The sequence below is a fragment of the Hippopotamus amphibius genome, chromosome 2 (genome assembly GCF_030028045.1).
Source record: "Hippopotamus amphibius kiboko isolate mHipAmp2 chromosome 2, mHipAmp2.hap2, whole genome shotgun sequence".
Lineage (NCBI taxonomy): Eukaryota > Metazoa > Chordata > Mammalia > Artiodactyla > Hippopotamidae > Hippopotamus > Hippopotamus amphibius.
This window is the reverse complement of record NC_080187.1, coordinates 6,783,051-6,810,058: the sequence shown is the minus strand read 5'-3', so window position 1 is coordinate 6,810,058 and position 27,008 is coordinate 6,783,051. Positions and strand designations below refer to the sequence as shown.

At 52.3% G+C, this 27,008-nt stretch overlaps 1 protein-coding gene across 1 annotated transcript in view; it reads left to right on the top strand.

Moving 5' to 3' along the window:
* PRRX2 (paired related homeobox 2) overlaps positions 1–19,415 on the top strand; it is a 46,297-nt gene extending 26,882 nt beyond the window's left edge. Inside the window, exons 2-4 of the mRNA XM_057721893.1 lie at positions 16,546–16,733; positions 17,366–17,544; positions 18,827–19,415. Of these exons, the coding sequence (XP_057577876.1) occupies positions 16,546–16,733; positions 17,366–17,544; positions 18,827–18,962 (503 nt within the window). The 3' untranslated portion in view covers positions 18,963–19,415. The remainder of the gene's footprint in view (positions 1–16,545; positions 16,734–17,365; positions 17,545–18,826) is intronic.
* The last annotated feature ends 7,593 nt before the right edge of the window (positions 19,416–27,008 follow it).

Here is a 27,008-nt window from a genome sequence, read left to right as displayed (position 1 = left end):
CCCACTCCCATGCCGCTGCAGCCTTGGGGTGCTCTGCTTTCCCCTCTGGGCCTCCTCCGGGGTCCTGTAAAGTGAGCAGCGGGAGCTGGGCCCCCAGAGCTCCCAGGTCTCAGTGCCTGGGTTCCCAGGCCCTGGCAGCGACAGCTCCCAGCAGGGGAGGTTAGGAAGATGGGGGCGGGGTGGATGGGAGAGGGGGTGCTTTGGTACTACTAGATGGAGGCAGAATGATAGCAGAGAGAAGGCAGAGGGCAGGGCGGTGCTGTCGGGCTGGCCCAGCCCTTTCTGGCTGCAGAAGAGGGGCCTCAGGCAGGGCGTTTGGCCTGGGGGCAGTCCCCTTGGTTTGCAGCTCTCCCCCGCGTTTTCTAGGAGACTCTCATAAAAAACCTTTGAAGATATGTGGAAAGACTGGGTTTTCCCAGCCCTGCCAGCCTTCCTTGTTCTGGAAATGAGAGCTGAGATGCTGAGGTGGGGAAGGGGAGGTCAGCCCATAAACATCAGACACTGAAAGAGGAGGCTTCCCGTAGGTGCCTGCACCATCCCCAGAGGCTCAGGAAGGAGAGGGCTGAGCCCCGGGTGGCCAGAGCGGTGGCCTTTGTCAGTGCTGCGGTGGATGCTCCCTCTCACATCGCTGCCACCCTGCAGGGACCATCACGTGCCCTCTTCACAGGGAAACTGAGGCCTGGAGAGGAGCAGGGACAGGCTCAAGGTCACAGGGCTGGGAAGTGGAGGAAATGGGATTCCAACCCAGGCTGTTGGGCTCTGAAGACAAAGCTTGGGGCTTGGGATCAAATTCCCTCTGCGTTTGGGGGCTCAAGGAAAAGGGAGGGTGGTGGCCCCAGTTGGAGACGGGATCAGGATAGCCAGCCGCCTGCCCCTCCAGTCCAGTCCGGCCATCCCTTCCCTACCAAGCAGTCTCAGCAGATGTGGCTCTAGCCCAGGCTGCCCCTCCCCCTCCCCAGTGGGAAGAATGATGCCCCCATTCCTTTGGCCGTGAGCGTCAGGCTGAAGCCTTTCCCTTCGGGAGGGGATTTCTCTGGCTCATGTTCTGGACCCTAAATTAAAAAAAATAATAATAAGTAAATTTATTTCTGCAGATAAGAGGGTCAGGGAAGTGGGAAAGCTTGTAACAGTTCACCCAGTCTACAGTGCACGGAACTCTTCACGTGTTTGGGTGGACAGAGAATTGGGATTACCCAAGTTCCATCCATTCAATCACACATATATTTGCTCCGTATTTATTGAGCACTTACTATGTGCCAGGCACTGATAATAAAGAGGCGAGTTCAGTCTGTGACTGTGGCAGGGCTTCCTGCCTGATTCAGCCCAGCTTCTCCAGAAGCATCCGTGAAGGACAGATTCCTCGGGAACCTTCAGGGCAGCCTCTGTGGGTGGGTGGGTGGGGGCACTGGTTCTGGGGGGAAAAGTGTTCTACAAGCTGTTGTTTATGAGTGAGGTTTCAGTGCACCCTTGATTCTCTCAATAGTCAACGTCTCCACTCAGCAGATACAAACATGAGGTTCAGAGAGGTTAAGGAACTTGCCAATAGGTGGCACAGCCAATATATGGCAAGTCTGGGACTCAAACCGAGACCCACCTGACTCCAAAGAAATGTACTAATGGCTTACATGGTTCAGCGCTTACTGTGTTGCAGGCACTGTTTTAAGAACTTTACATATGGTAACTCATTTAATCCCCGCAAAAACCCTATAAGGGAGGTGTTGTTAGCTCCATTTTCTAGATGGGAAAACAGAAGCACAGAAAAGGGGTAACTTTCTCAAGGTCACCCAGCAATGAAGCCAGGATTTGAAGCTGAGTGGGCTAACTCCAGAGTCTGGTTTGTGACATTGTGCTGGGTGAATCACCTTTTATGCTTTCATTGGGGAGCCTGTTCTGACTGACTTGGTGGTAAGAAAGAACCCAGAAAGTCCTGGCAGAGGGGAGGATGTGGCTGTAAGAACTTCCGCTGAAGCCATTGGGGTTTGGGTGGAGAAGAAGTGAACATCAACCACCATGTGCTCAGCCCTGGTCCATGCCACCCACAGCAAGAAACGCTTTACCTGAATTGTCACACTGAATCTGCTCTGTGAAAGGTGAGGTAATACCAGTCACCCATATAATAGCTAATGTTACTTGAGTGCTTACTAGGTGCCAGACGTTGCCTAAGCACTAAGGTACTGCCAACCCCATTTATAGTGAGAAAACCCAGTCTTGGCAAGATGAAGTCACTTGTCCAGAGAGCTCATGTAGCTGGTGTGTGGTGAAGCCAGGACTTGAATGCAGCTATTTCCAGGAAAGAGAGGTAAGGTTGAGCAGGCTGTCCACTGCATAACTATAGGGGGCACTAGTCACACTGTGGTCCAGGGATGCTGCCATGGAGTTGTGCAGTGCACAACCTGCTCAACCATACATGCCATCCCTGGGTGTGTCTGATCTTAATCCTGTCCTCTTAATGCCCAATCCAAAAAAAGGAAGTGATATTCACGCACACTGTTAGTGGACTCATGTATGAGCTGGATACATGTGGACATGGGCCCAAAAGTCTGCCAAAAATTAAATAGCTATGCTGGTACAGTGGGATTTAGGGATGATTTTTCTCCTTTCAAATGTCCTTCAGAAGCCTTTCAAATGGGTTTTGTTGTTGTTGTTGTTTTTCCCCATCCCTTAAAAAGAAAAAGAAGAAAAATTATAATATCTAGAGCAACTCTATCTGATACAACTTTTTATAACAAGGAAAATATTCCCTATCTGTGCTATTCAGTCTGGCAGCCACTAGCCCTACGTGGCTATTGAGTCCTTGAAATGCGGCTGGTGTGACCAAGGAACAGGATTTATGTCTTTTATTTCATTTTAATCAATGTGTTTGAATTTCGGTGGCTGCGTGGACCAGTGTAGAGTTAGTGGGTAAGTCGGCACTTTTCGTGCCGAGTCATGACATTCTCGGTTTGCGGCACTGAAGCCTGTGGTTCCTAACCTTGCAGTTGAGGGAGACTGGGCTGCAGACTCCCAGCTGGCCCTGGGCCTGCTGGATTGGAATCCCTGGGGGTGGGATGGGAACGTCCCCCTTTTTTTTTTGGCCACACTGTGCAGGATGTGGGATCGTAGTTCCCCTACCAGGAATGGAACCCGTGCCCCCTCCAATGGAAGCACGGAGTCTTAACCACGGGACTGCCAGGGAAGTCCCTGGAATGTCCCTTTTTAATGAGCTTCCCAGGGAGTCTTGAAGCAAATGGTTAGTGGCTAGTTACCCTTTGAGAAATCTGGAAGATCTGGTATCAGCCCCTTCCGTGGGGGCCATCAGGATGCTGAGGGGACAGGGCAGACCCCCGGAGTCACGGTGGAGGCACTGGAAAAGCTGCCTTCAAATGTTAGCAAGGTGGCCCTGGGGAAGAGTCCTCTGTGCTGTGTCTCGCTCGAAGCATAAACTGGGGGACCCACAGGGAGAAGGGTTGTGGCTCACTGCCATAGAGAATTTTCTAGAGTCAGGGTTGACTGTCGTCCAAGGGTGTGACTGGGATCAGTTAGAGATGTCACAGGTGGCTCTGTGCCCAGGCTTTCAGTACACCCTGCTGGTGAGGCTGGTGGAGGCTAGGGCACAGACAGGCACCCAGCCCGCTGACACACAGCAGGGCATCGTCAGCCTTCAGGGCATCAGGGCCCATGAGCCTGGGGGCGTGGGTGTGGGCAGAGCACTTAGATTTGCTCAATAGAGCGGAGTGGCCAGCTAAGCCACAGGAAATTGGAGTAGTCTCTGCACCCGGCCACCAGACCTCCCCCTGACTCCCAGCAGGTGCTGGCCGAGGGCTTCGAGAGGCCTGGGAGCTTTTAAGTGGAAGAAAAAACCCCACACTGGGTCCTTAGCCGCAACTTCAGCCTGGTCTGGAAATGGTTTATGAGGGCAGCTTCCACTGCCAGGTGCCAGCTGCTTTGGGGACAGACAGACTGAACATAAGCCCCCGCCTCATCACTGCCTGGCTGTGTGACCTGGGTCAGCTACTTAACCTCTCTGAACCTCACTGGCCCCAACCAAGAACAAGGCTTGCTAACAGCGCCTTCTGCATTGGAGAAGGCGGGGCTTTGTAACCCAGTGCCAGGCACGTAATAAAAGTTCACTAAGTGGAAGCCAAAAAAAAAAAAAGGCGGGAAGGGGGAGTCCTGTCCTCACCAAACGCCCACACTGTGGTGAGCGGAGCAGCAGAAACACTCAAGACAGCCTGGAGCTTCTCTGAGCAGAGCCTCAAACTCACATTTTCCAGCGTGCCTGCAACTCACAGATGGGTCGTAAAAACCTGAAGCGATGCTTTAAAGGTCAGCCTCTCTGGGAGAACAGCATCACCCCAGAGCCGGGGTCAGGGGAGGTCCCGCCAGCCTCGGCCGATGGGCACTGCCTTTGTCTCGGCTGCTGTCTGTGGGGGGCTGTGCAGGGGACCCCAGGATGAAACAGGGGCAAAGGGATGGGTTCTTCTGGGGTACAAAAGCTGACTCTCCATCAAGCTGACTTTTAGTGTGGGGTCTGTGGACGCGACTCAGAAAGTGTATGAACCTCCCCCCAAGTTATATGCAAACTTCTGTGTGCACCTGTGTTTTTCTGGGGAAGCGTCCATAGAATTCCTCAGATTCCTCAAGGGGTTCATGATTGAAATAGGGAAAGAACCAATGAGCCACGGCCTACGTTTCATTTTGGAAAAGTGATAGTGAGGGGACTTCCCTGGAGGTCCAGTTGTTAAGACTCTGAGCTTCCATTGCAAGGGGCACGGGTTCGATCCTTGGTCAGGAAACTAAGATCCCACATGCCGTGCAGTGCAGCCAAAAAAAAAAGAAAAGAAAAAAAGAAAGAAAGGAAAGGAATAGTGAGGGTAGGGGGCATCTGTGTAGCCCTCCACGTTTAGCCTGTTCTTGGGAAAGCCCTGGACTGTTTCATCTTCTCTCTGCCACCTTGAGAAGGAGGTGTAGATACTGTTCTTGCCTCAGTGCACAGATGGTGAAACCGAGGGCCCAAGAGGGGAACCCTTTTGACTAAGGACACACAGGGCAACGTTTTCCTCAATCTCAGATGCTCAGGGGAGGCAGCCATTGGCTCTCTTGCTGGGCTGCTGGTTTGCCCCGCCCCCTGCCAACCATGCCGAGTTGCTGGGTCAGGGATGCCAAAAAACAAAGTTAATTAAAAGAAATGTTTTTAAATGAAGGGCTTTGACAGATAATCTGTAAGGATCCTTCAGGTCTGAGTCCTGAGAAGACAAGTGTAACAGGCCTGAGATCCCAGAGCTGTTTGCACCTTCGTTTCAGAACCAAGCTACACGAAGTCGGACCGTCTCTGTGCCCGGCCCCCAGCCGTCGCCCTGACTCCCAGCAGGTGCTGGCGGCGGGCTTCGAGGGGCCCAGGAACGCAGAGCTGGGAGAGGAAACCCCACACCAAGCCCGGAGCAGCAACTTCACCCTGGTCTAGAAGTGGTTAATGAGCTTTCTTCCAGATACCAGCTCCTTATTAAAATGTAGGTTTTACAATAAATCTGGCATTTGGCCACCAACCTTAGATTAAAACCAGACGGGACAGACGCTAACCCCCTTCTTAGGCCAAAGTTTGAGCAAAGGGCTGCTCTTCTTCCTCCTGATTGACTCCCGGACTCCCAATCCCCCTGTACCCCCATTCCAGCCATGTGCCCCCACTTTCCAGAGCTCAGTTTGGGGGTCACGGGAGCAGAGAAGACTGGGCTGACCATAGATGTGAATTTCTGGGTCCTGAAGCACGGAGGTTGGGGATGCTCAGGCCCTGGACCCAGAGGTTTGGGGGGCAGCAGGGGAGGTTCCAGGGAGCCCAGAGCCTTTGAGATGGTCAGGGGTATCTGGCTTTTGACCTCCCACCCTCCTCTGTGCCTAAGAATAGGACACACATGGTCTCTGCCAGGTAGCTTCACCCCTTTTCCCTACTTGGGCCCAATGATCCCATTTTTCAAAGGCTCCTGCGTCTCTGAAGAAGTTTTAGCCTCACCCATCCCCCTGCGGCAGCCCCCACAGGGAGACGTTCTGTCCCGAGAATGCCGCCTTGTGGCTGCTGTCTTACTGAGCGTTTCCCCAAAGACCCTGACCCAGAGCGGCTTTGGGGTTTCCCGGAGCAATACTGAGCCACTATCTGGGCCTTAGTGACTCCGTCCCACCTCCTATCACTCCCCTCCCAGTGTCCCCCACAAGTACTTAGGGGATCTTTCCTTGCTATTCTCAGCCAATGCCAGTATTTCTCTCTACCCCCTCCCCTTTTACTGTGTTCTTCTTGTATAACAGCTTTATTGAGATATAATTCATATATCATACAATTCACCCATTTAAAGCGTACAATCCTGTGATTTTTAGTCTATTCAGTTGTACAACTATCACCACAATCAACTTTGGATCATTTTCATCACCCCAGAAAGAAACACTGCACCCTTTTAAAAAAATATATTTATTTATTTTATTATTTATTTAGGCTGCACTGGGTCTTAGTTGCGGCGCGTGGACTTCTTAGTTGCGGCGCGTGGACTTCTTAGTTGCGGCATGCGAACTCCTATTTGCAGCCTGTGAACTCTTAGTTGTGGCATGCATGAGGGAATCTAGTTCCCCAATCAGGGATGGAACCCGGGCCCCCTGCATTGGGAGCTCGGAGTCTTACCCACTGGACCACCAGGGAGGTCCCAACCCTGCACCCTAAGTCCTCACTCCCCCACCCCCTGATCGCTCTCCCTCAGCCCCTGGCAAGCACTAATCTACTTTCTGTCTCTGTAGATTTGCCTCTTCTGGACAGTTCATCTGAGTGGAATCATGCACTATGTGCCCTTTTGTCAGTGGCACCGTCTTTCACTCAGCGTAATGTTTTCAAGGGTCATCCAAGTCGTGGCATAGATTAGGACTTCATTCCTTTTTTTACAGTCGAATAATATTCCATCGTAGGCATATTTGGGGTACCCACTCACCAGCTGATGGGCATTTCGGTTGTTTCCACTTTTTGACTATTATGGTAATGCTGCTGTGAACATTCATTGGTGTCCAGGTTTTTGTGTGGACATATGTTTTCAACTCTCTTGAGTATAAAACTGGCAGTGGAATTGCTGGGTCATATGCTAACTCTATTTTTAACATTTTGAGGAACTGCCAGGCTGTTTTCCAAAGGGGCTGCATCACTTTACATTCCTAGCAGGAGTGCCTGAGGATTCTGATTTCACCCCATTCCTCCCACCACTTGTTACTGGTTGGTCTTTTGATTCTAGCCATCCTAGTAGCTGTGAGGTGGTACCTCCGTGTGATTTTGTCTTGCCTTTCCCTGATAGCTAATGATGTTGAGCATCTTTTCACCTGCTTATTGGTCATGTGTATATCTTCTTTGGAGAAATGTCTATTCAGATCATTTGCTCATTTTTAAATTGGATTATTTGTCTTTTTATTGTTTTTTTTAAGAAACATTTAATTATTTACCGGTTGCATTGGGTCTTCATTGCTGTGCACGGGCTTTCTGTAGTAGAGCCGAGTGGGGGCTACTCTTCGTTGTGGTGCGTGGGCTTCTCATTGCGGTGGCTTCTCTTGTTGCGGAGCACAGGCTCTCGGCATGCAGGTTCAGTAGTTGTGGCGCACGGACTTAGTAGCTTCGTGGCATATGGGATCTTCCCAGCCCAGGAATCAAACCTGTGTCCCCTGCATTGGCAGGCGATTCTTAACTACTGTGCCACCAGGAAAGCCCTGTCCTTTTATTGTTGAGTTACAAGAGTTCTCAATGTTTTCTAAATACAAGTCTCTTACCAAATATACAATTTGTAAATAGTTTTCTTATTCTGTGGGTTGTCTTTTTACTTTCTTGATGGTGTTCACGACAGTTTTAAATTTGAAGAAGCCTGATTTCCCTTTTTTTCTTTAATTGCTTGTGCTTTTTGTGTCATATCTAAGAAACCATTGTCTGGCCCTTTTGAGGGAAAAGGAGAACTGGCTTTGGTTGTTGAGACTTTCATCCTTTTTTGGAATGAGGACTTCCTTCATTTATATAATCATTCATTCAGAAATATTTCTGAAACAAAACTACTTGCCCTGTCCTGGGGATACAGCAGTGACAAGGCAAACACAGTCCCTACCTTCCTAGAGCTTAGAATGGAATGGAAGAGAACCAGAAAACCAAAACAAAAGAATGACTTACTTACAGATTTACGAGACGGGGAGAGGTCCAGGAGCCTGTCACAGGAGATCTGTCCTGGTCCGGGGGCTGGAAAAGACCCCCCAAGAAAGGGCATTTAGTCTGAGATTAAAGGCCTCGGAAACATTAGCCAGACAAAAGGGGTACAGTGCTCCAGGCAGCAGGAACAGCATGTGCAAAGGCCCTGAGGTGGCAGGAACTCTTTCTATCCAGTAAGGCAAATGCTCTTGGCACACTGGTCCCTCTACTAGGGTTTCTTGGGCGTGGGGGGGGGGGGTTGTCTGGTGGCCCAATGGAAGTGTGTGTGGCATGCCATATCCTTAGTGAATGTAAGGAGGGGGCTCTAGACCCCAGAGAGACCCAGATATATTGCAGCTGCCTCCAGGACCCTGCTGAGGATTCGAGAGGACGTGCAGGGCCTTCTCCAGACTCCAGGGTCAGCCCAAGCCTGCTGAGGCCTCCTCGTAGCCATACTGGCTACTGGCCTCGGGCTGGGAGGGGGTGGGGGACACAGCAGTCCTAGGCTGGGTTGGCCCATGACCCTGGGTTCTTATATGCTGTCTGAGGCCTGTGAGACCACGGGGACATAGATGGGACCCCAGGGGACCTCTCTGACCCCTCAGGCCCCACTGCATCTTCCTTCCTCACATTCCTTCCTGAGATATTTTCTCCTTCTCCAGACTGCTAGCTATAAAAATGTATCAGCACCTTGGGTTTTTGTTCAAATTAATGAGGTGAAACATCCTTGGAGGGGCGGCTGGACAGTGGGTATCGGTGGCTGACTCTCCCACCCCACTGGCCCGAGCCCCACCCTCCTGCCCTGTAACACGTGCTGTTGTGACACAGCCCTGGCCAGGCCGCTATGGCTCCATAAGGAAGAACCGGGACCCTGGAGACAGCCCAGGACAGGGGCGGGCTCTGAAGTCTTCCCACACTCTTCCAAGGCCTCCTCATTCATTCGTACATCTGTCCATTCACACAGTCACTCGACACTCAACAAATATTTGTGGAGAGTTTACCTGGGGCCAGTCCCTGTGACGAGTCCCAGGGAAACAGAAAACAGTAAGTTCCAGTCCCTGCCAGACAGGTGACCCCGCATATACCCTACAGCGTGACAGAGCTATGATGGGGGGTCTGGGATGGCTTCCTGGAGGAGGCGGCATTCTGCTGAGACCTGGTGAGCCAGGGAGGCAGAAAGAAGTCGCAAGCCCAAGAATGGAATGGGCAGGGGTCCGCAGGGGAGAGGATGTGCATGTCCAATGTAAATACTGACCTCAGGGAGGCTGTGAACCTGGGACAGCAGCCCTGAGACTGCCTGAGGCCCCCTGTCCTGGCACTGGTCCCCCAGGGGGGCTGGGAGGCCCCATCCCATGCACAGAGCCAGAAAATCCTCAAGAGAAAGGCCCCATCCTTCTGTCGTGTTCACATCCTTCACGTCAGTTTGCCCAAGGGGCTGGGGCTACCTCCTCCCTCCGTTCTCCCTGCCAAGTGGCTACCAGCAGTGTAGTGAGAAAAAGAAAGGGCCTGGGGTTTGTGGGGGGAGGGCTGTCACTTGCTGTGTGACCCTGGGTGGCTCCTAGCGCCTCTCTGGGCCTCCCTCCATCTTCTCCTCTGTGAGGCAGAAATATCGCTGCCTCCCATCTTGAGGTGGCTGGGGGCCTCCAGGGAGGTGATGCTGGGAAGCCCGCCTGTGTGATCTCATCCCCCGTTTGTGCCTCAGCCCTGGTCCCTGAGTGTCCCGGACTGAGGCCAGCCTGTCCAAACATGAAAGCAGCTTTTGGCTCCTTGTTTGACATTCTGGCCGGGGCGGGGCTGGCCTCCTGGGGAAGCCCCCGAAGCCCAGGTGCCCTTCTCCAGAGGGCTCCAGGCTCCATGCTTCTTCTCCTTCCTCTGCTCTTCTGTCCGTCCTTCCTTTCTTCCTTCCAATGTGGGTGACGCACTTGGTGCCAGACCTGACCTTGGCCCTGCCCCTGCAGGTCTCACATGCCCCACCCCGTCAAAGCTACCCCACCCTGCATGCTGCTGGTAACCCCACTCGCCTGCGTGCCAGGGACTCAGCACAGACCCCAGCTCTAGAGATGCTCCTGTTGCCTTCAGCCCCCCTGACCCAATCACCCTAAGCCCCTGGAGAGACCCCCAGAATCCTGCAGCATGAGGACCTAGGGGTACTCTTAGGGCCAGCATAGATCCCAGGCTTTTAACCACCTGGTTAAAAGCCTGGGATCTATGCCAAGGCACAGGTTTAAGTCCCAGCTCTGGCCTTGACTGGCCACGTGGCTTTGGCAGGTTGCTTAACCCCTTGTGCCTCAGTTTCCGTATCTGTAAAATCAGGCTAAGAGCACTGAGGTTGGATGGTTGAGGGTTCAATGAGGCGGTTCCTGTTACTTCCATTTCTCAGAGAGATTCCTGAGGCTGGGACAGAATAAAGGCTTCACCCACCACCATTCTGCGGGTGGGCCAGGGCCAACCTGAGGTCCTAAACCAGGAGCCCCGCCTCCTTAACCACCTGTACGCCTCTCACTTCCTATCTGAGGAGGCGAGATTCTCCCCCCTCCCCCCACCCCCCGGTCTCTCCTGGGGTGGCATTTGAGTCAAGAATGCTACCTGGGCAGCAGCTAAGGACAGTTTCCCGAGTTCCTGTCTGAGCCCTTCTCTCAGGGGTCTTTCGAAGGAACCCACATCTCTACCAAGAGACCTGGGTGTTTCTGGGGGCAGCCTTTCAGCGCCTCCCACCTCCATGTCCTTCCCCAGACTTTTCTGGCTGTAAATATTTCTGCAGCTTCGAAGCTCCTTTGACCAAGGCCCAGTGTTAATGTGTGAAATCCCCATCAAGGTCCTGGGGACCCGTTGTTTATTTTTGTGAACGAGTTGGCAGAGATCACATTTGGGGTGGGGGCTGGGGGGTAGGGGAGGCTGCTTATTTGCTCAGAATAAATGCTAATTAATAAAAGTTATTTATTTGGGTTGGAGCGTGCCGTAGCCCCAGGGTCAGGCACAAACTGACTATTTGAAGCAAAAACAAACAGAGAGTGGCTCTCAACAGCTTGAGAAAGGCAGAAACGAAGAGGCCGGGTTTATTTGTCTTAGGAAGAATTTGCAGCTAATTCCCTCCAGACTATTTAGACCCTTAAATTACACGGAATAAGAAAAACCATGGGTGCAGGAGAAGGAGCCAGGAATACTTGATCATTTGGCCGAGAGCAGAGCTTTTAAATGTCTTTGGCCTGAAGTCAGCCACATAAATGGTATGTGTGAAATAATTTAATGGCAGAAAACTGTGCAACAGTCACTTTTTTTCATCATAATGTAATAGGGGAGAGTGAGCGTGGCCGGCCTCCTCTGAGTCCGTTTTTCTCTTCCCTAAGGCGGCCCCTCGCAATAGCCCACTGAACAGCCCTCGTCCATGGAGGTGGTTTCAGGCTTTATTTTCAATCCCAGAGAAAAGCAGCACTTTTACTGAACAAAAGGAAACTTTGGGCACAGCCCTGACTTGGACGGAGCAGGCCCCAGGACTCGCTGACCTGAAGCTTCGAGAGTATTTATTTTCCAAATGCTTCAAGCTCAAGCATGGAACCCCCAGAGGACACACGCCCACCACAATCCGCTTCTCCGGGGGTGTTTCAAGAACTCACGGTAACGAGTATCCGGCACATCTGCTGGGAAGCAGAGTCCAGCCCTAGAGCCCTGGCTGAGTCCAAGGCTGTGGGTTCAAGTCCTGGGTCCCCTCCAAGATGCTGCCTGAATCTTCCTCAGCCTCGGCTGCCTCTCCTCAGCCTCTGCCCACAGCCGGGACTGGAACCATCTTTCTGCCGTGGGCTGGGCTGAGGGAGAAAGACCTTTGTCTTCAGGCAGGAAGCGGGTCCCACACAAGGAAGAATGCTAAGGCAGTGAACCTTTATCAAGCGATGATTGTGCTCGAGGCATTGAGTTAAACGCAGCACCTCCAGGAACGTTGTGTGACCTTGGGCAAGCCGCTTCCCTCATGGCTCCCAGAGGTGAGGTCTTCCTCCCAGGGGCCATAGGATGGAGACCTGGGGGCATTTCCACACCAGTGAGATGACGTGAATGCTCTCCCAGCTCTGGAGAGTGTGACAGACCCCGCATCACCTTCCCTGGGAACCGTGGGCGGCGACCCTGTTGGAGACAGGCTCACAACCTGAGCCTCCCAAGCCTTCCCACAGACGCGGAGTCCAGTCCCAGCTGCGGGATCTTGGGCAAAGCTTTCAGAGCCTCAGTTTCCCAGTGTGTGAAATGGGGTAACGCCTCGTAGGACAGACGCCGGGATTCAGTGGGTGGAAGCGTGTGGAGCACCTGGCACCCCTCCTGCCCAAACCAACTTTTTATTTTATTTATTTGTTTATTTCTTTATTTGTGCGGGCCAAACCAACTCTTGTTGAGCTCATCCCATCATAGCTGCCTTGATGGGAATCCTGGGGAGATGTGACTCCAGACCAGTGCGGACCAGCTGGTGTCGGGGTGGTGAGAGTCTGGGGTTGTTGAGGGGTGTAAATGCCCCCGTGTGAGGGGTTTGGCTCCAAGGCACCATGCAGTTTGGCCAAAGAGTGGATGTTGTTTCTTCCGGCGCCCACTTGGCGGGGGCCAAGGCTGCAAAATGGTTTTCATTTTAACACCCTCCGTTTTGAATTGCTCAGAAATTTCCCAAAAAAGTCTCCTTTTTTGGCTGAAATGCCTCCTGCGTTGGGTTTGTGCCCAAGCAGCGTTGCCTGAAGGGGGGGGCGGAAATCGGCTGGTGATGGCTCATGTTCCAGAAGCTTCCATCCGCTCTTGGGCTCTTGATCACACCAGTTTTCAGCACTCGGCCCTTGTTATTTCAGTGTAAGGTTTCTTCCCGCTCAAGGGGGTGGGGAGCGGGGGTGGAGAGACATTCACAGGCACCAGACATTCTCATCCATCTTCGCCTTTTCTTAGAGGAAAGGGGTGAGGAGTGAAGACTGAAGCAGGTCCAGGAGATGAGGCCAGCTCGCCCGAGGCTGCTCCGTGTTGCCTGCCACTGCCTACCCCACCCCCACATGTGTCCCGTGTTTACAGTACTTCCCAAAGGGGAAAAGTACTGGACCTCAACTCCTGGTCCTCCCTCCAAACCAGGGCCTCTCTCCCTCAGCACTGTGGACATGGGTGAACCAGAGAATTCCCTGATGCGGGGCCTGTCCTGTGCCCAGCAGCAGCCCCAGCCTCCGTCTGCATCCTAGGAGCACCCCCTTTCCCAGTCCCGACCATCAAAACCATCTCTGGACATTGCCAGATGTCCCCTGGAGGCTAAGTTGCCCTCAGTTGAGAACGCTGGTCCAAACCCAGTAAGGTCATCTTTTTCCAGGCACCCTGCCTGACACTCCCCCACCCCACCCCCTATGCAATCACTTACCAGATGCATGGAACAATTTAGCCTCCTATCAAATCAGCTAGTTGCTCAAGAGTCGGTAAACTGCGCTAACCTGGGAGCACATTCAAAAGCCAGGATTGAGTGGTATCTGTGACGGCGTGAAATATTCTAGATGCTCAGCTGAACAACGTCTCAGCATCGTGCGAAGAACGTAAGGTTTATAAGGGGAATGTGTAACTGGGGAAGCAAAAATACAAGGTGTGGCCCCAAATCCAAAAGGTTGACAATGCACTCTGTTGGCCCAGCTGTGGGCAAAACTGGCCTTCCCATCCACCGCTGCTGGGAAGCCTTCTGGGGGATTTGGCCACATCTAGCATTTTACTCATTGGTCCAGCAATGCCACTTCTCGGAATCTGCCCTAAATAATCACTGGCAAAAATAGGATATCATGTTTGCACAAGGTTATTCATTGTAGCATTCTTTAATTGCAAAAGATTGGAAACACAGCACGTGCCCATCCATAGGGCTCCGGTTTTGTTTTGTTTTGTTTTAAGATTTATTTATTATTTATTGTTTTATTTTTGGCTGCGTTGGGTCTTTGTTGCTGCACATGGGCTTTCTCTAGTTGTGGCAAGTGGGGGCCACTCTTCGTTGCAGTGCATGGGCTTCTCACTTCTGTGACTTCTCTTGTTGTGGAGCACGGGCTCTAGGTGTGCAGGTTTCAGTAGTTGTGGCACTTGGGCTCAGTAGTTGTGGCTCGAGGGCTGTAGAGTGCAGGCTCAGTAGTTGTGGCGCAGGGGCTTAGTTGCTCCGCTGCATATGCAGTCTTCCCAGACGAGGGATGGAACCCGTGTCCCCCACATTGGCAGGTGGATTCTTAACCACTGTACCACCAGGGAAGTCCAGGGCTCTGATTTTAGTTGAATAAACCACAGTACATTTGCACAACCGAGTGGTACAGAGCTGTGAGAAGGTACGTGCGGGACTTCTCTGCACTGGATGGAGGAATCCCTGGGATGTATTGCTCAGTGGGAAAAAAGGGAGGTGCACAACAGTATATGGTCTGCTATCTTTCAATAGAAGAGGGGGAGAAAATATTAGACTTGAAAAAAATATTTGCAAAAAGCAATGCTGGGGACTTCCCTGGTAATCCAGTGGGTAAGATTCCATGCTCCCAATGCAGGGGTACTGGGTGCGACCCCTGGTTGGGGAACCAGATCCCGCATGCATGCTGCAGCAAAGATCCCACGTGCCACAACTAAGACCTGGCACAGCCAAAATAAATAAATAAATAAAATATTTAAAAAAAAAAAGGAAAGCAATGCTGGAAGGATAAAGCAAAGACTAATTTAAAAATAGTCCAACATGGGGACTTCCTTGGTGGAGCAGCGGTTAAGAATCTGCCTGCCAATGCATGGGACACGGGTTCGATCCCTGGGCTGGGAAGATTCCCACATGCCGTGGCACAACTAGGCCCATGCGCCACAACTACTGAGCCTGCGCTCTAGAGCCCACGAGCCACAACTGCTGAGCCTGTGTGCCACAACTACCAAAGCCCATGTGCCTAGAGCCTGTGCTCTGCAATAAGAGAAGCCACGCACCACAACAGAGTAGCACCTGCTCTCCACAACTAGAGAAAGTCCATGCGCAGCAACGAAGGAATTAATTAATTAATTTTAAAAAATGTCCCACAGGTGAGGGAGGGAACAAGAGGGAAAATATAATATGGAAATCAATGCAAATAAAGAGGGCTGGGTTTGTTGGGCCGAATGGAGCGGTCTCTGGAGTAAAATACGAAAAGGCAAGTTGCAGCACCAGCGTGTTCAGCGTGATCTCATGCTTGTAAATTTTTTAAAATGCACGTTTGTAATTTTGTAAAGCTTGGGGAGCAGCGTCAGGAGAAGGGAGTAGTTTGTTTTACTTTGTGCCTTTCCGTGTTGTTTGAATCTGTTACTGCAACAAGCAGTGACATTATTTGGTTATTAAAATATACTTTTTTTTTCTTTACATGAAATTTCCAGATTTTTTAATGTTTGATTAAATATTCTTTTTTTTAAAGTATAGTTGATTTACAATGTTATGTTAATTTCTGGTGCACAGCAAAGTGATTGTTATACATATGTATATTCTTTTTCATATTGTTTTCCATATGATTTATTACAAGATATTGAATATAGTTCTCTGTGCTATGCAATAGGACCTTGTTGTTTATCCACAAAATACACATTTTTAAAATAAGAAAATCAAGTACACAAGGAAGTACTGACCCGGATAGGGTTGGTTCTAAGTGTCAAGTGAGTGCAGTGGAGGAGAGGGGATTCCATGTGGACTCAGGTAGTCAGGGAGGGCTCCCTGGAGGAGTGCGCAACCTGCAGGATGAAGAGTCAGCAGTTCAGCCCCTGGGTAAAACTGAAATGTGGAAATAATGGCAGAACATCCCCCCCTCCCTTCTCCCTCTGTAAATGGGGTGTGACAAGGCTAAGAGCACCTGTCTATAGGATTCCTGTGAGCACCCAGTGATCTGTGGGTGCCTGCAGTGGCCCCTGGGAACTGTGACTCTCACTGCTCTTTTTTTTTACATATTAATATAATTGAACAACAAATACCCATGCAGGGTTTACCATGCCCCAGAGCCTTAGCAAGGTGCTGAGGACATGGAGGTGTCTCGGCCCACCCTGTCCAGGTCAGCCATCCCTCCTGGCTGTGAGTGCCTCTCCCCTGACTCCACTGGGTAGGGGCCTGGCTGCTTCGTTCACCATTACATCCCCAAGGCCCCTTGCACCTGCCACCGAGTAGGTGCTCAGTAAATGTATTGCAGAACGGATGGATGGATGGATGGATGGATGGAGGAGTGAATTAAAGTGAGGTGCTCCTGCTCTGTCTCCATCCATCTGCAGACACGGGTAAAGCGCTCCGCGCACATTGCTGAGCTGGTGCATGAGTCGTGACCCTCTCGGCGCTTCTGGGCGAAGGGGCGGCCCGGCCGGGCTGGGGGCGCTGCGGGCACCCACCGCGCGCCGTCCGCCGCCCCGCTGACCCTCGGGCCCCTCCGCAGGTGAGTGTCCCAGCCCCGGGCGCGGCAGCGCCGCCAAGCGGAAGAAGAAGCAGCGGCGGAACCGCACCACGTTCAACAGCAGCCAGCTGCAGGCGCTGGAGCGCGTGTTCGAGCGCACGCACTACCCCGACGCTTTCGTGCGGGAGGAGCTCGCCCGGCGCGTCAACCTCAGCGAGGCGCGCGTCCAGGTGAGCGCAGCCCATCCGTGGGCCCCCGGCGGAGCGCGCAGCCACCACTCACTCGGGGTTAAGGAGCTGCCCAGGTGAGGTGCTTAAGACTGGGGCCATCTGAGGCCAGGAGGGCTGAGGTTCAAATCCAAGCCCTGCCACTAACCAGCTGTGTGACCTTGAGCCAGTTACTTAACCTCTCTGTGCCTTAGGTGCCTCCCTGTAAAATTAGGATCACACAGGTCTATTTTATAGGGTTCTTATGAGAATTAAAGGAGTTGATATCTTTGTAGCTTAGAGTAGTGCCTGGCACGCGGGGTTTTGATAAATAAAAGTACTGTAGTTTTAAAAGCGTTCAGTGCTTGCTCCCTGCCAGCCCTGAGCTGAGTGCCCAACATGTGCCTCTCTCATTACAGCCTCACAACAGCTAAACGCTCATCTATTCATTCCTTCATTCATCCACTTAAACATTCTCCAACACATGCTTCCCCGGGGCAGGCACCATTTATCACCCCCATTTCACAGATGAGAAAATTGAGGCTCAGAGAGGTGAAGCTGCCAGTGCAGGGTGGGTGGCAGAGGAGGCACACACTGGGTCCAAAAGGACTTGGGTCCCCTTGGCAGCCCGCTCAGCCCTCCTTCCCACCCCCAAGGTCTGGTTTCAGAACCGCCGGGCCAAGTTCCGCCGGAACGAGCGGGCCATGCTGGCCAACCGCTCAGCCTCGCTGCTCAAGTCCTACAGCCAGGAGGCCGCCATCGAGCAGCCCGTGGCTCCGCGGCCCACCGCCCTGAGCCCGGATTACCTCTCCTGGACAGCCTCGTCCCCCTACAGGTGAGGGCCAGAACCCCTTCCAGTGGGGAGGGCACAGCAACCAGGGGACCCCACGGGGTGTTTTAGGGCCCAGACCCCTTTGAGGATCTGAAGAGAGTTGTGAAAGGTACCCAGGTGCTCCGTGGACCTGGGGTGCACTAAGGGGTGTGTGAGCAAACATGTGAGTGTGCACATGGGGGGGTTGTAAGAATATGAACATTTGTGACCATGAGTGTGTGTGTGCGTGTGCCTGTGAGTGTGTGTGCGTGCATGCGTGTGAGTGCATGCGTGCGTGTGAATGTGTGTGTGCGCGCATGCATGTGTGTGTGTGCATGCGTGCGTGTGAGTGTGTGTGTGTGCGCATGCATACGTGTGAGTGTGCGTGTTCCTGTGAGTGTGTGTGTGTGCGTGCGTGTGCATGCGTGTGAGTGTGTGGAGGGCTGAGGAGATGAGGCCTGTCTGGAGGGAGTGGAGAACACACGTCATCCTGAGGAAGCTGAAAACCTGCAGATTTCTCAGCTGGCACGAGCGCCTGCGCACCCTGTGTCAACCATCCCGGAGAGAGGCCGGGAGGGCTGAGGGACGGTTCTGTGTCCCCCCGCTGCTGTCCTGGGGCCCTGGCTGGTACCCAGAGCTAAGGTCTGGGGCAGTTCTGTCCTGGTCAAAGCTGGGAAAAGGTGGCAGGGCAGGAAGGGAGAGGGAAGAGGTGCTGGGGTGTTGGATTTCCGCACCCCAACCCTCCAGCATGTGCCATCCGCCCCTTAGCCTGTGCGAGCAGCTCCGCTGTAGCCGTGGTCAAGATCCAGACATGAGAGGCAAGATCCAGTGGATCGGCTCGTGGGATCCGAGTCCTAGTGATACCCATGCTAACCCCACAGCTCTCCCAACTCCCTCCCTGCCCTCTCCTTACCTGGGGCAGGAGAACGGCCAAGAGGCATCCTTCCATTCAGGTGTGTGTTCATCCCACCCCCATCCTGCTGTACGCCAGGCCCAGGGCAGGCACCGGAGGCGAACAGGACACAGGCCTTGCTCTCTGGAAGCTCCTAGTCCAGCGAGGAATGACCACAAACCTACGGGGGCAGCTCCATGTCCCAGTGCCGACCATGGGCACATCTGCCTCCTCCCCAAATCTTGCAGCCCCGGGTCACCTCCAGCCCCAGGGGAAGACTTCGCAGGAGAGGGAGCTGAGGAGGGGAGGCAGGAGGACCAGAGGCTGTGGTCCAGGCCTGACAGCCAGAAGTGGTCAGCTCCCAGCAGCATGCCAGCTGTACCAACATGCCCTTGTGCCTCATGTCTCCCCCAGCACAGTGCCGCCGTACAGCCCTGGAGGCTCCGGCCCTGCCACCCCGGGGGTCAACATGGCCAACAGCATCGCCAGCCTCCGTCTCAAGGCCAAGGAGTTCAGCCTGCATCACAGCCAGGTGCCCACGGTGAACTGACAGCCAGCCCCGCCAGGACCCCACGGCCTCCCTGGTCTAACGACAACAGAAAAGAGGGCAGACGCACAGGAAAGTGACCTTCTCCTGTCCCCTGTCTCCAGGACAGGCTGGGTGGGCTCTCCTGGCCCCTCTCTTCAGCCCAGGCTCCTGGGCCCAAGAGGCTGCTGAGATGCCCGGAGCCTGGCTCAGCCCCTCATCTGCGGCCATTGGAGACTTCGGCCCTTGACCCTTGGAGGGGTTGGGCTGGAAGCTTGGAGCAGCAGCTCACCAAGGACCTCACTTACTTAGTGTATTAAAGCCAAAAAGCTGTTGTCTTTAAGAAATAAAAAAAAAATTTAAGCCCCAAAAGGTTGCAGGAGGGCAGACGGGGGGCAGCAAACCAATGACGGGATGGCCTTTTGGGGCCAGCTGCCCTCATCTGTGTGCCTCCATCTGAAGGAAGTCTTCCAGCACCCTCCCTGCAGAGCCCCAGAGGTGCAGAACGGGGTAGGAGGACAGAGACCTGGAACCCCCAACACCCAGGTGTTTGGTTGAAACCCTGCTGTGTGACTCTGGGCAGGACCCCAACCCTCTCTGGGCAGGGAGTGTCTCCTCTGCCCTATGGCACGAGCTGAGGGTATGTGAGGCAGATGCTGGAAGTAAATCCCTTGCTGCTGGGCATTTGACTGTGGGGGGGCCTGGGCAGATGGCCCAGAAAGGGGGTGCAGAGTGGAGGTCCCAGGTGGGCTCACAGGACAGAGGCCCTAACAGCCAAGGCCACCAGAGACCTTCTTCCAAGTCCTCCAACCTACCATTTCATAGATGGTCATTGGGGGTGACAGAGGACATATGTGCCACCAAGCAGTGACATCACTTACGAGGAGTCTGCACAAAACTGTGGAGTGAGGGGCGTGGTCTGAAGGTAGCTCTCTCCACCTGGCCTCATGCCACCCCTCCTGATGGGCACACCCTCCAGGGAAGTTAAGAGATCATTTCTGGGAATTCCCCGGTGGTCCAGTGGTTAGGTCTCGGTGCTTTCCCTGCTGGGGCCCAGATTCAATCCTTGGTCAGGGAACTAAGATCCTGCAAGCCTTGTGGCGAAAAAAAAAAAAAAAAAAAAAGCAATCACTTCTGCAACCAGCCCTCAGGCAATAAGACAACACTTCCCGACCCTCAGAGGGCACAAAGATGCCCAGCCCCTCCTGAGGGGCGGCCCTCACAGTTACACAGCCGTCACACCTCTGGAACCCACGGATGGACCCCGTTTCTCTAGTCTGCCCTGCCCACACCGCATCAAAGCACCCGCAAAGGGCCAGCATCCCCCCACCCACAGGCTGCATCTTCTAGACAACCTTGAACAGTCAAAGCCGCGTGACAATCCTAACACAAGGGACGGTCCCCATTTTTCTTTTAGAAGGTGTAACTATCCCTTGCGTGAGGAGGACCCTCCCCATCTCCCCCCTGTTCACCCCCAGAGATTCTTCCCCATCCTCCATCAGAAATTCTACCACGAAAACACAGTTCTTGTGGGATGAGCTTTGTCCCCTTCAGATGTGCCAACAGGCCCTGGGACCCATCGCTGTGTGACTTCTCTGTGGCTGGGTGGTTGGGACTCTGGTCAGCAGGAGAGCGGGGCTAGGGGGGAACGATGAGGGGGAGGGAGGCACAGGCTCCAGCTGAAGGGGTGGGGAGGGGGCATTCTGCTGATGTCTGGAGCTGGCTCTGCCGGCCTGACTAAAGGGGCCAGAGCAAAGGGGAGTGTGGTGGGGGTTGGGGGGCAGGGGGTACAGCCAGAGCTGTGTTTTCTTGCTCAGTTTGGCATCTGCCTTGGGTAAGTGATTTCTGGGCCTCTATTTGCCATTCATTCACTGAACAAATATTATGAAGTACTTGATGTGTGCGGGCGCTGAGGAGAAACAGAGAATTGACACGGGGTCCCTGGCTATAGAGGCCACACCAAGTCCAAGGAGCCCCAAACCTAGTCTGAGGCATCCGGGCGGGCTTCTTGGAGGAGGTGTCCTGGAAGGATGAAGCGTGCACCACACAAAGAGGGGAGGGAGAACAGTATTTCTGGCTAAGGGAACAGCATGTGTGAAGACCCTGGGGTAGGGCAGAAGCTGTCTCTTTGGGCCAGTGGGGACAGTTCTGGGCCTGGATCTCCTGCAGGATGAAGATGGAGAGAAGCAGGGACCAGCTCACATGGGGCTTGTGTGGCCAGATCTGAAGTGTGGATGTCAGGACTTCCCTGGCAGTCCAATGGTTAGGACTCTGAGCTTCCACTGCAGGGGGCATGGGTTCCACCCCTGGTTGGGGAACTAAGATCCTGCACGTTGTGCGGCACGGCCAAAAAAAATTTTTTTTTAATGAAAGGATAAAGTTTGGATGTCACCCTGGCAGGGAGGAGTCATGGAGGGGATTTGCTTGGTGGAGGGATCCGCCCTTTGGACTCTCTTGGAGCAGAGAGAAACCTGCGGAGGCTGGGCTGGATGTCCAGGCAGGAGGGGCAGTAGCCTGGACCAGATGGAGACAGAGTGGGCGATCTGGGAGGTGTCCCAGACACAGCAGGGACAGAGGTTGATGACTAGATGTTAGGCTGCGGAAGAAGCGGGGGCGCAGGGGGCCAGGATTTGGCTTAGGCACATGGATGTGCCTGGGAGGAAGAGACCCTGGAAACAGGACCCATCTGGCAGAGGTGTCAGGAAGATGCTGGCCTGCCCTTCCGCCCAGACGAGCACTGGGGCTGTCCTGGTCTGAGCAGGGTCCTCCCTCACAAGGAGCTAATGCCCACCCCCGGGGGTTTGCACCAGCTGTTCCAGAGCTGTGCCCTATGGGCAGCCAGGAAGAGCGGCCTCTTTCCTCCCAGAAACACTGGACTGGGTTCTGAGCAAGTGGATGAATCCTCCCAGGCCCTGGGCAGCGCTCCGGAGCTCAAACGGAGGCACATCTGGTCTTTCTATTTTAAGACCAGAGGGAGCGGCCATGAAGCATGGCCAGGTTGGGGCTGCCTGCAGCAGAGATGGGGTCCCACCGGGTGGGGGGCTCCCACTAGGGCCTGGAAGGCGGGTCCCAAGAACACCAACTTCAGAAAAAGCCATGGGCCCGGTTCCCACAGAGCCACTGGCCCTGCTATCGGGCCACAGGGATGGCAATATTACTTCCTCCCGAGCGCTCTAGAAAAAACAGACCGGCTTAATCGTTTACACATGCTGCTCTGGGGAGCTGAGGGAGGGGGTACTGTGGCCCTCCTTGTGAAAGAAAATATATTCCAACATTGCTGTCACTATTGTAGCCCTAATTGCAGGGCTCTGTGGGCAACTTCCTGGGCATCCGTCCCGGGATATAATTTTCCATGAGGATAAGGTACCCGAGGCCCCATCCCGGGCTGGGAGAACTTGGAGTCCTCTTCCCTCTGATTCCCTTTGCCCATTTGGCCAAGCAAGCTTGGGGCAGGGCATTTGCATGTATCTGCTTCTGTTTTTGTTTGAAATTAAGGAACTTGGGTTGAGAGCAAGAGGGAGAAATTGCAGGAAAGGCAGTCTGGCTCTTGTAAAACCCACAATCTAAGAAATACAGACCAGAGCTTTACCTTGGGCAAGGCACTTCGGGTCTCAGTTTCCTCCTCTGTAAAATGGGGTGATGACAGAAGCCACCTCACAGGGTTGCTGGCACAGAGCTACCCTCCATCAGTGAGCGCTTTGGTGTTTGTGGTGGAAAAACCCAGAGCGAGGGGTGGAGTTTGAAGCAGTCAAGATACTCCCTGTCCTTGGGTGAAATTGCACATTCCCTGCACGGAGAACCTGGCTCTTGCCCTTGTCCCTTTCAAGGCCACACTCCTTGGGCACCAGCTGGGGATCAGAGACACACGGCGTCTCCGGCTCCTGCACCTCTGCCACCTGCCCCTGGAGGGCGCTGTGGGGTCCCCACCAGGCACAGAGCTGGGAGAGCAAGGGCCCTCCCCCACACATGTCACCAGCGTTGGCAGCGGCTCCCAACCCAAAGACAAAGAAACAAGCGAATCCCAAGTCGCCAGCAGGGGTCACAGCATAAACATCAGCACAAGTCTTTTGCAAAATGCACCAACAACCATGAAAATGTTCGCAGGCTTTCACCCAGTAATTCCATCTCTAAGCCCCACTTCAAAAACTAATCCAAAATGGGGGGTGGGGGTGGGGGGTGGGGGGAATGTGTGCCAAGATGTTTATCAGACATTTTCATACATGCAATGTAAAAAATCTTGGAAGACCCAAACCGAAATGTAAATACTTTAAATTTTATAATGGCTCACAATCCACTTTTCTCCACGTTTTCCGTAATGAGACTATTAACCTCATAGGGAAACAAACCAAGCAGGCCAATGTGATCATCTCAACCACAAAAGCAGCTCTTTGAAGCCAGAGAAAACAAAAACAAAAACAACAAACAAACAAAACAAAGCAAACAAACAAAAAAACACTCTTGGTGCCTCAGTCAGAGCTAGACTGGTCTTTTCCATGCCTATTGGTAAGTAAGTGGCCCCCAACCAAAGCACGCTCCTCCATTGCTGTTATCCCACTGATAGTCCTTCAGGTCTTAAAGCTTTGTGGTCATCAAGAATTCCCTTCTCTAGGGACTTCCCTGGTGGTTCAGTGGTTAAGACTCCGCACTTCCACTGCAGGGCACATGGGTTTGCTCCCTGGTCCAGAACTAAGATTCTGCATGCTGCATGGTGCAGCCAAAAAAAAAAAAAAAAGAATTCCCTTCTCTAAAGAGTGTCTCTAGAGTATGTTTGAGGGACTTCCCTGTGGTCCAGTGGTTAGGGCTCAATGCTTTCACTGCCAGGGCCCGGGTTCAGTTCCTGATCGGGGAACTAAGATCCCACAAGCCTTGAGGTGGTGGCTGATAAAATAAAATAATAAAATAAAATAAAATATAAAAAGAGTGAATTTGAGAGCTTCTTAACTCTTAGTTCACATCTTAGAAGAAGTGGGAATGGATTGAGCTTGGGATATGAGGGGTCAGGAGTGGGCACCTTGAAATTGGAAGATGCACTTGAAAACGTGGTGCGGATGGCATAATTCTAAAATGGCCCCATGATTCCCACCCCAGGGAGACACCCCTTTCATAATTCCCTCTCCTTGGGTAGAGGCAGAACCTCTGACTTGAAGATGAGGGAATTTAGCAGATGTGATTACAGTCACTTATCAGTCAACTTTGACTAATAAAAAGGGAGATTATCCTGGGTGGGTCTGATCTAATCAGGTGATCCCTTTAAAAGAGAGTCCAGGTCTTCCCTGAAATAAGAGATTCAGAGGAGAGAGATGTGTTCCCACCAGCCTTGAGAAACAAGCAGCTGTGCTGTGACCTGCTGTGGAGGAGGTTGCCCCCAGCAGCCAACAGCCTCAGTCTTACAGCTGCAAGGAACCCAATCCTGCCTGCAACCTGCATGAGCTCAGAAGAGGACACTGAGCTCCAGATGAGACATCAGCTGAGGACTCCTTGACTGCAGCCTGTGAGACCCTGAGCAGAGGACCCAGTTAAGCTGTGCTCATAGAAACTGTAAGGTCATAAATGAGGGTTGTTTTCTTCCTTCCTTCCTTCCTTCCTTCCTTCCTTCCTTCCTTCTTCCTTCCTTCCTTTCTTTCTTTCTTGCTTTCTTCCCTTTCTTTCTTTCTCTTTCTTTTTCTTTCTTTCTTTCTTTCTTTCTTTCTTTCTTCTTTCTTTCTTTCTTTCTCTTTCTTTTTCTTTCTTTCTTTCTTTCTTTCTTTCTTTTTCTTTCTTTCTCTTTCTTCTTTCTTTCTCTCTCTTTCTTTCTTTCCCTTCCTTCCTTCCTTCCTTCCTTCCTCCTTCTCCCTCTCCCTCTCCTTCTCCTTCTTCTTCTTCCTCTTTTTTTTTTTTGGCTGCACCATGCAGTTTGCAGGATCTTAGTTCCCTGACCAGGCAACCGAGAACGGAACCTGTACCCCCTGCAGTGGAAGCAAGAGTCCTAACCACCGGATTGCCAGGGAATTCCCTGGGTGTTGTTTCCAGCTGCTATGTTTGTGGCAACTTGTTACCCAGAGTATAAAACTAATACAGATGGAGGTGGAGCTTGGAAGTCCACTTGAGTTTGGCCTTCCTCTGCCCATGGCACAGCCAAAGAACCCCCAGACCCACGATAGAGGAGACTTGAAGATTCCGCTCAAATTATCTGCCATCATGTCACCTTCTGGGCCATTCTGCATAAGCTGACAGATTCATTGCCCTAAAAGACAGCCTCGCTCACAACCCTCTCCTGCCTAAAGCCTCCTGGGGCTTCCCAGGGCCCTCCAACAAAGTCCCATCACACAGGCCTGGTGTTTGAGGTCCCAGCATCCAACCCTGCTCTCCCTGTCCAGTCTTAAGACCCCCTTGTCCCCTACCCCAGATTCTTCAGACAATCCTGACAACTCAGCCCCCTCTCCCACATGGGGCCCCCTCCTCCCACTGCCCCCCTGCGGCAAGGTCCTGCCCACCCAGCCCCACTAGGCCAGTGTATATGTATTCCCCACAGTGTAGTGTCAACTTCTTTTTTTAAAGCAAGTTAAATTTTAGACAGCAGATTCATCAGCATGTCTGGGGAGACGTGAGTAGTTTGAAAAAGAATAATTCAATGTTGTAATTTTATTTTTGGAAAATGGAAGGAAAAACCCTATTATTTCCATAATTCAAACTTTAAAAAGTGAAGCTATTCAACATCTTCTTGACGGGCACAGATACCAAGAGAAGCAACCACTGTCTCACGGGTGGCCATCCGGCAGGATCTCCAGGGAGAAGAGGTAATATATAGAATATAATACTATATATTTAATATGCATAGATATACACATATTATGTATATTGCCTATAATTTGTATGTATGTTTAATATGCATAGTTTAAAAATCTGGAACGTCATAAACCATAACATGAACAGTTGTGTTCTCAAGGACATGGGATCGTGGGTGGTCTCTATTCTTTATATACACACTTGTAAATTTCCCTACTTGGGTTCTAAAAATTGACAAAACTCTTTTTAAAACCCTATCCAAATTGGAACCATCTTTTTAGAGAACAATATATATACACCACAAGTCTTAAAAACAGGCATGCCTTTTGGCCCAGTAATTTTACTTCTCGTGACGTACCTGAAAACAACAGATCTGCACAGAGATTTATGTACGAAGGTGCCCATGAAAGCATTACTGATGCAGCCCAGAAAATTAATTATCCAACAATAAGGGCAGATTAAATAAATGATGAGGGTATCCGGGATGATGGAATGCCAGGGAGCTGTTAAAATTCATGATATTGACCATCGAAAGCCCTGGGAGGAAGTGCAGATGTATTATTAGGGAAAATCTCAAGCAATGACACCTGAGCACAGATGCTACCCACATCTGGGACACACCGACGACATCTCCCCAATGCCAAAAACCCTCCATCCATACTTGTTGTTGTGAAATTCCATCCTGGATAGAAACAGTTCAGAATCCCTATCTCTACACTACGTGTACACACACACACACACACACATTCATTTTACACATCATTCATTCACTTAATAGAAACGCCCTAGAAACCAGGTGCTCTTCCAAGACCTGGGGACACAGGCACGGCAGGGAACAACACAGGCCTAAATCCCCATCCCCCCAGGAGCCCACATTCTAGAGGGAGAGACAGACAATGAGGAAGGTAAGGAAGGTGTGCGGGGCCTTGCAGCCTCCTCTGGGTAGGGAGAAGCCACCGGAGGACTTGGCACACAGAAGCCTCCGATCCTGGGTGAGGCGTGCACACTGGGGGCCGAGGGTGGACGCAGGGATCCGGTTGGGAGGCTGTTGCAATGACCCGGAGAGTGACCAGGACAACAACTGTGTGGTGAGGATACAGCAAGTTTTCATTTTCTTCTTTGAGATTTTCCGTAGTTTCTAAACCTTTGATATTGACCATTACTCAGAAGTACCTGTAATTAACCGTTTAAAATCTCATCCGCCTTTCAGGTTCCAACGCAAAGGATGCCTCTCCTGGGAAGCCTGGCTGGATTCCCACTGCCCAAGACACCCCTCTCCTGTGACTGCCCAAGACCCAGCCCACG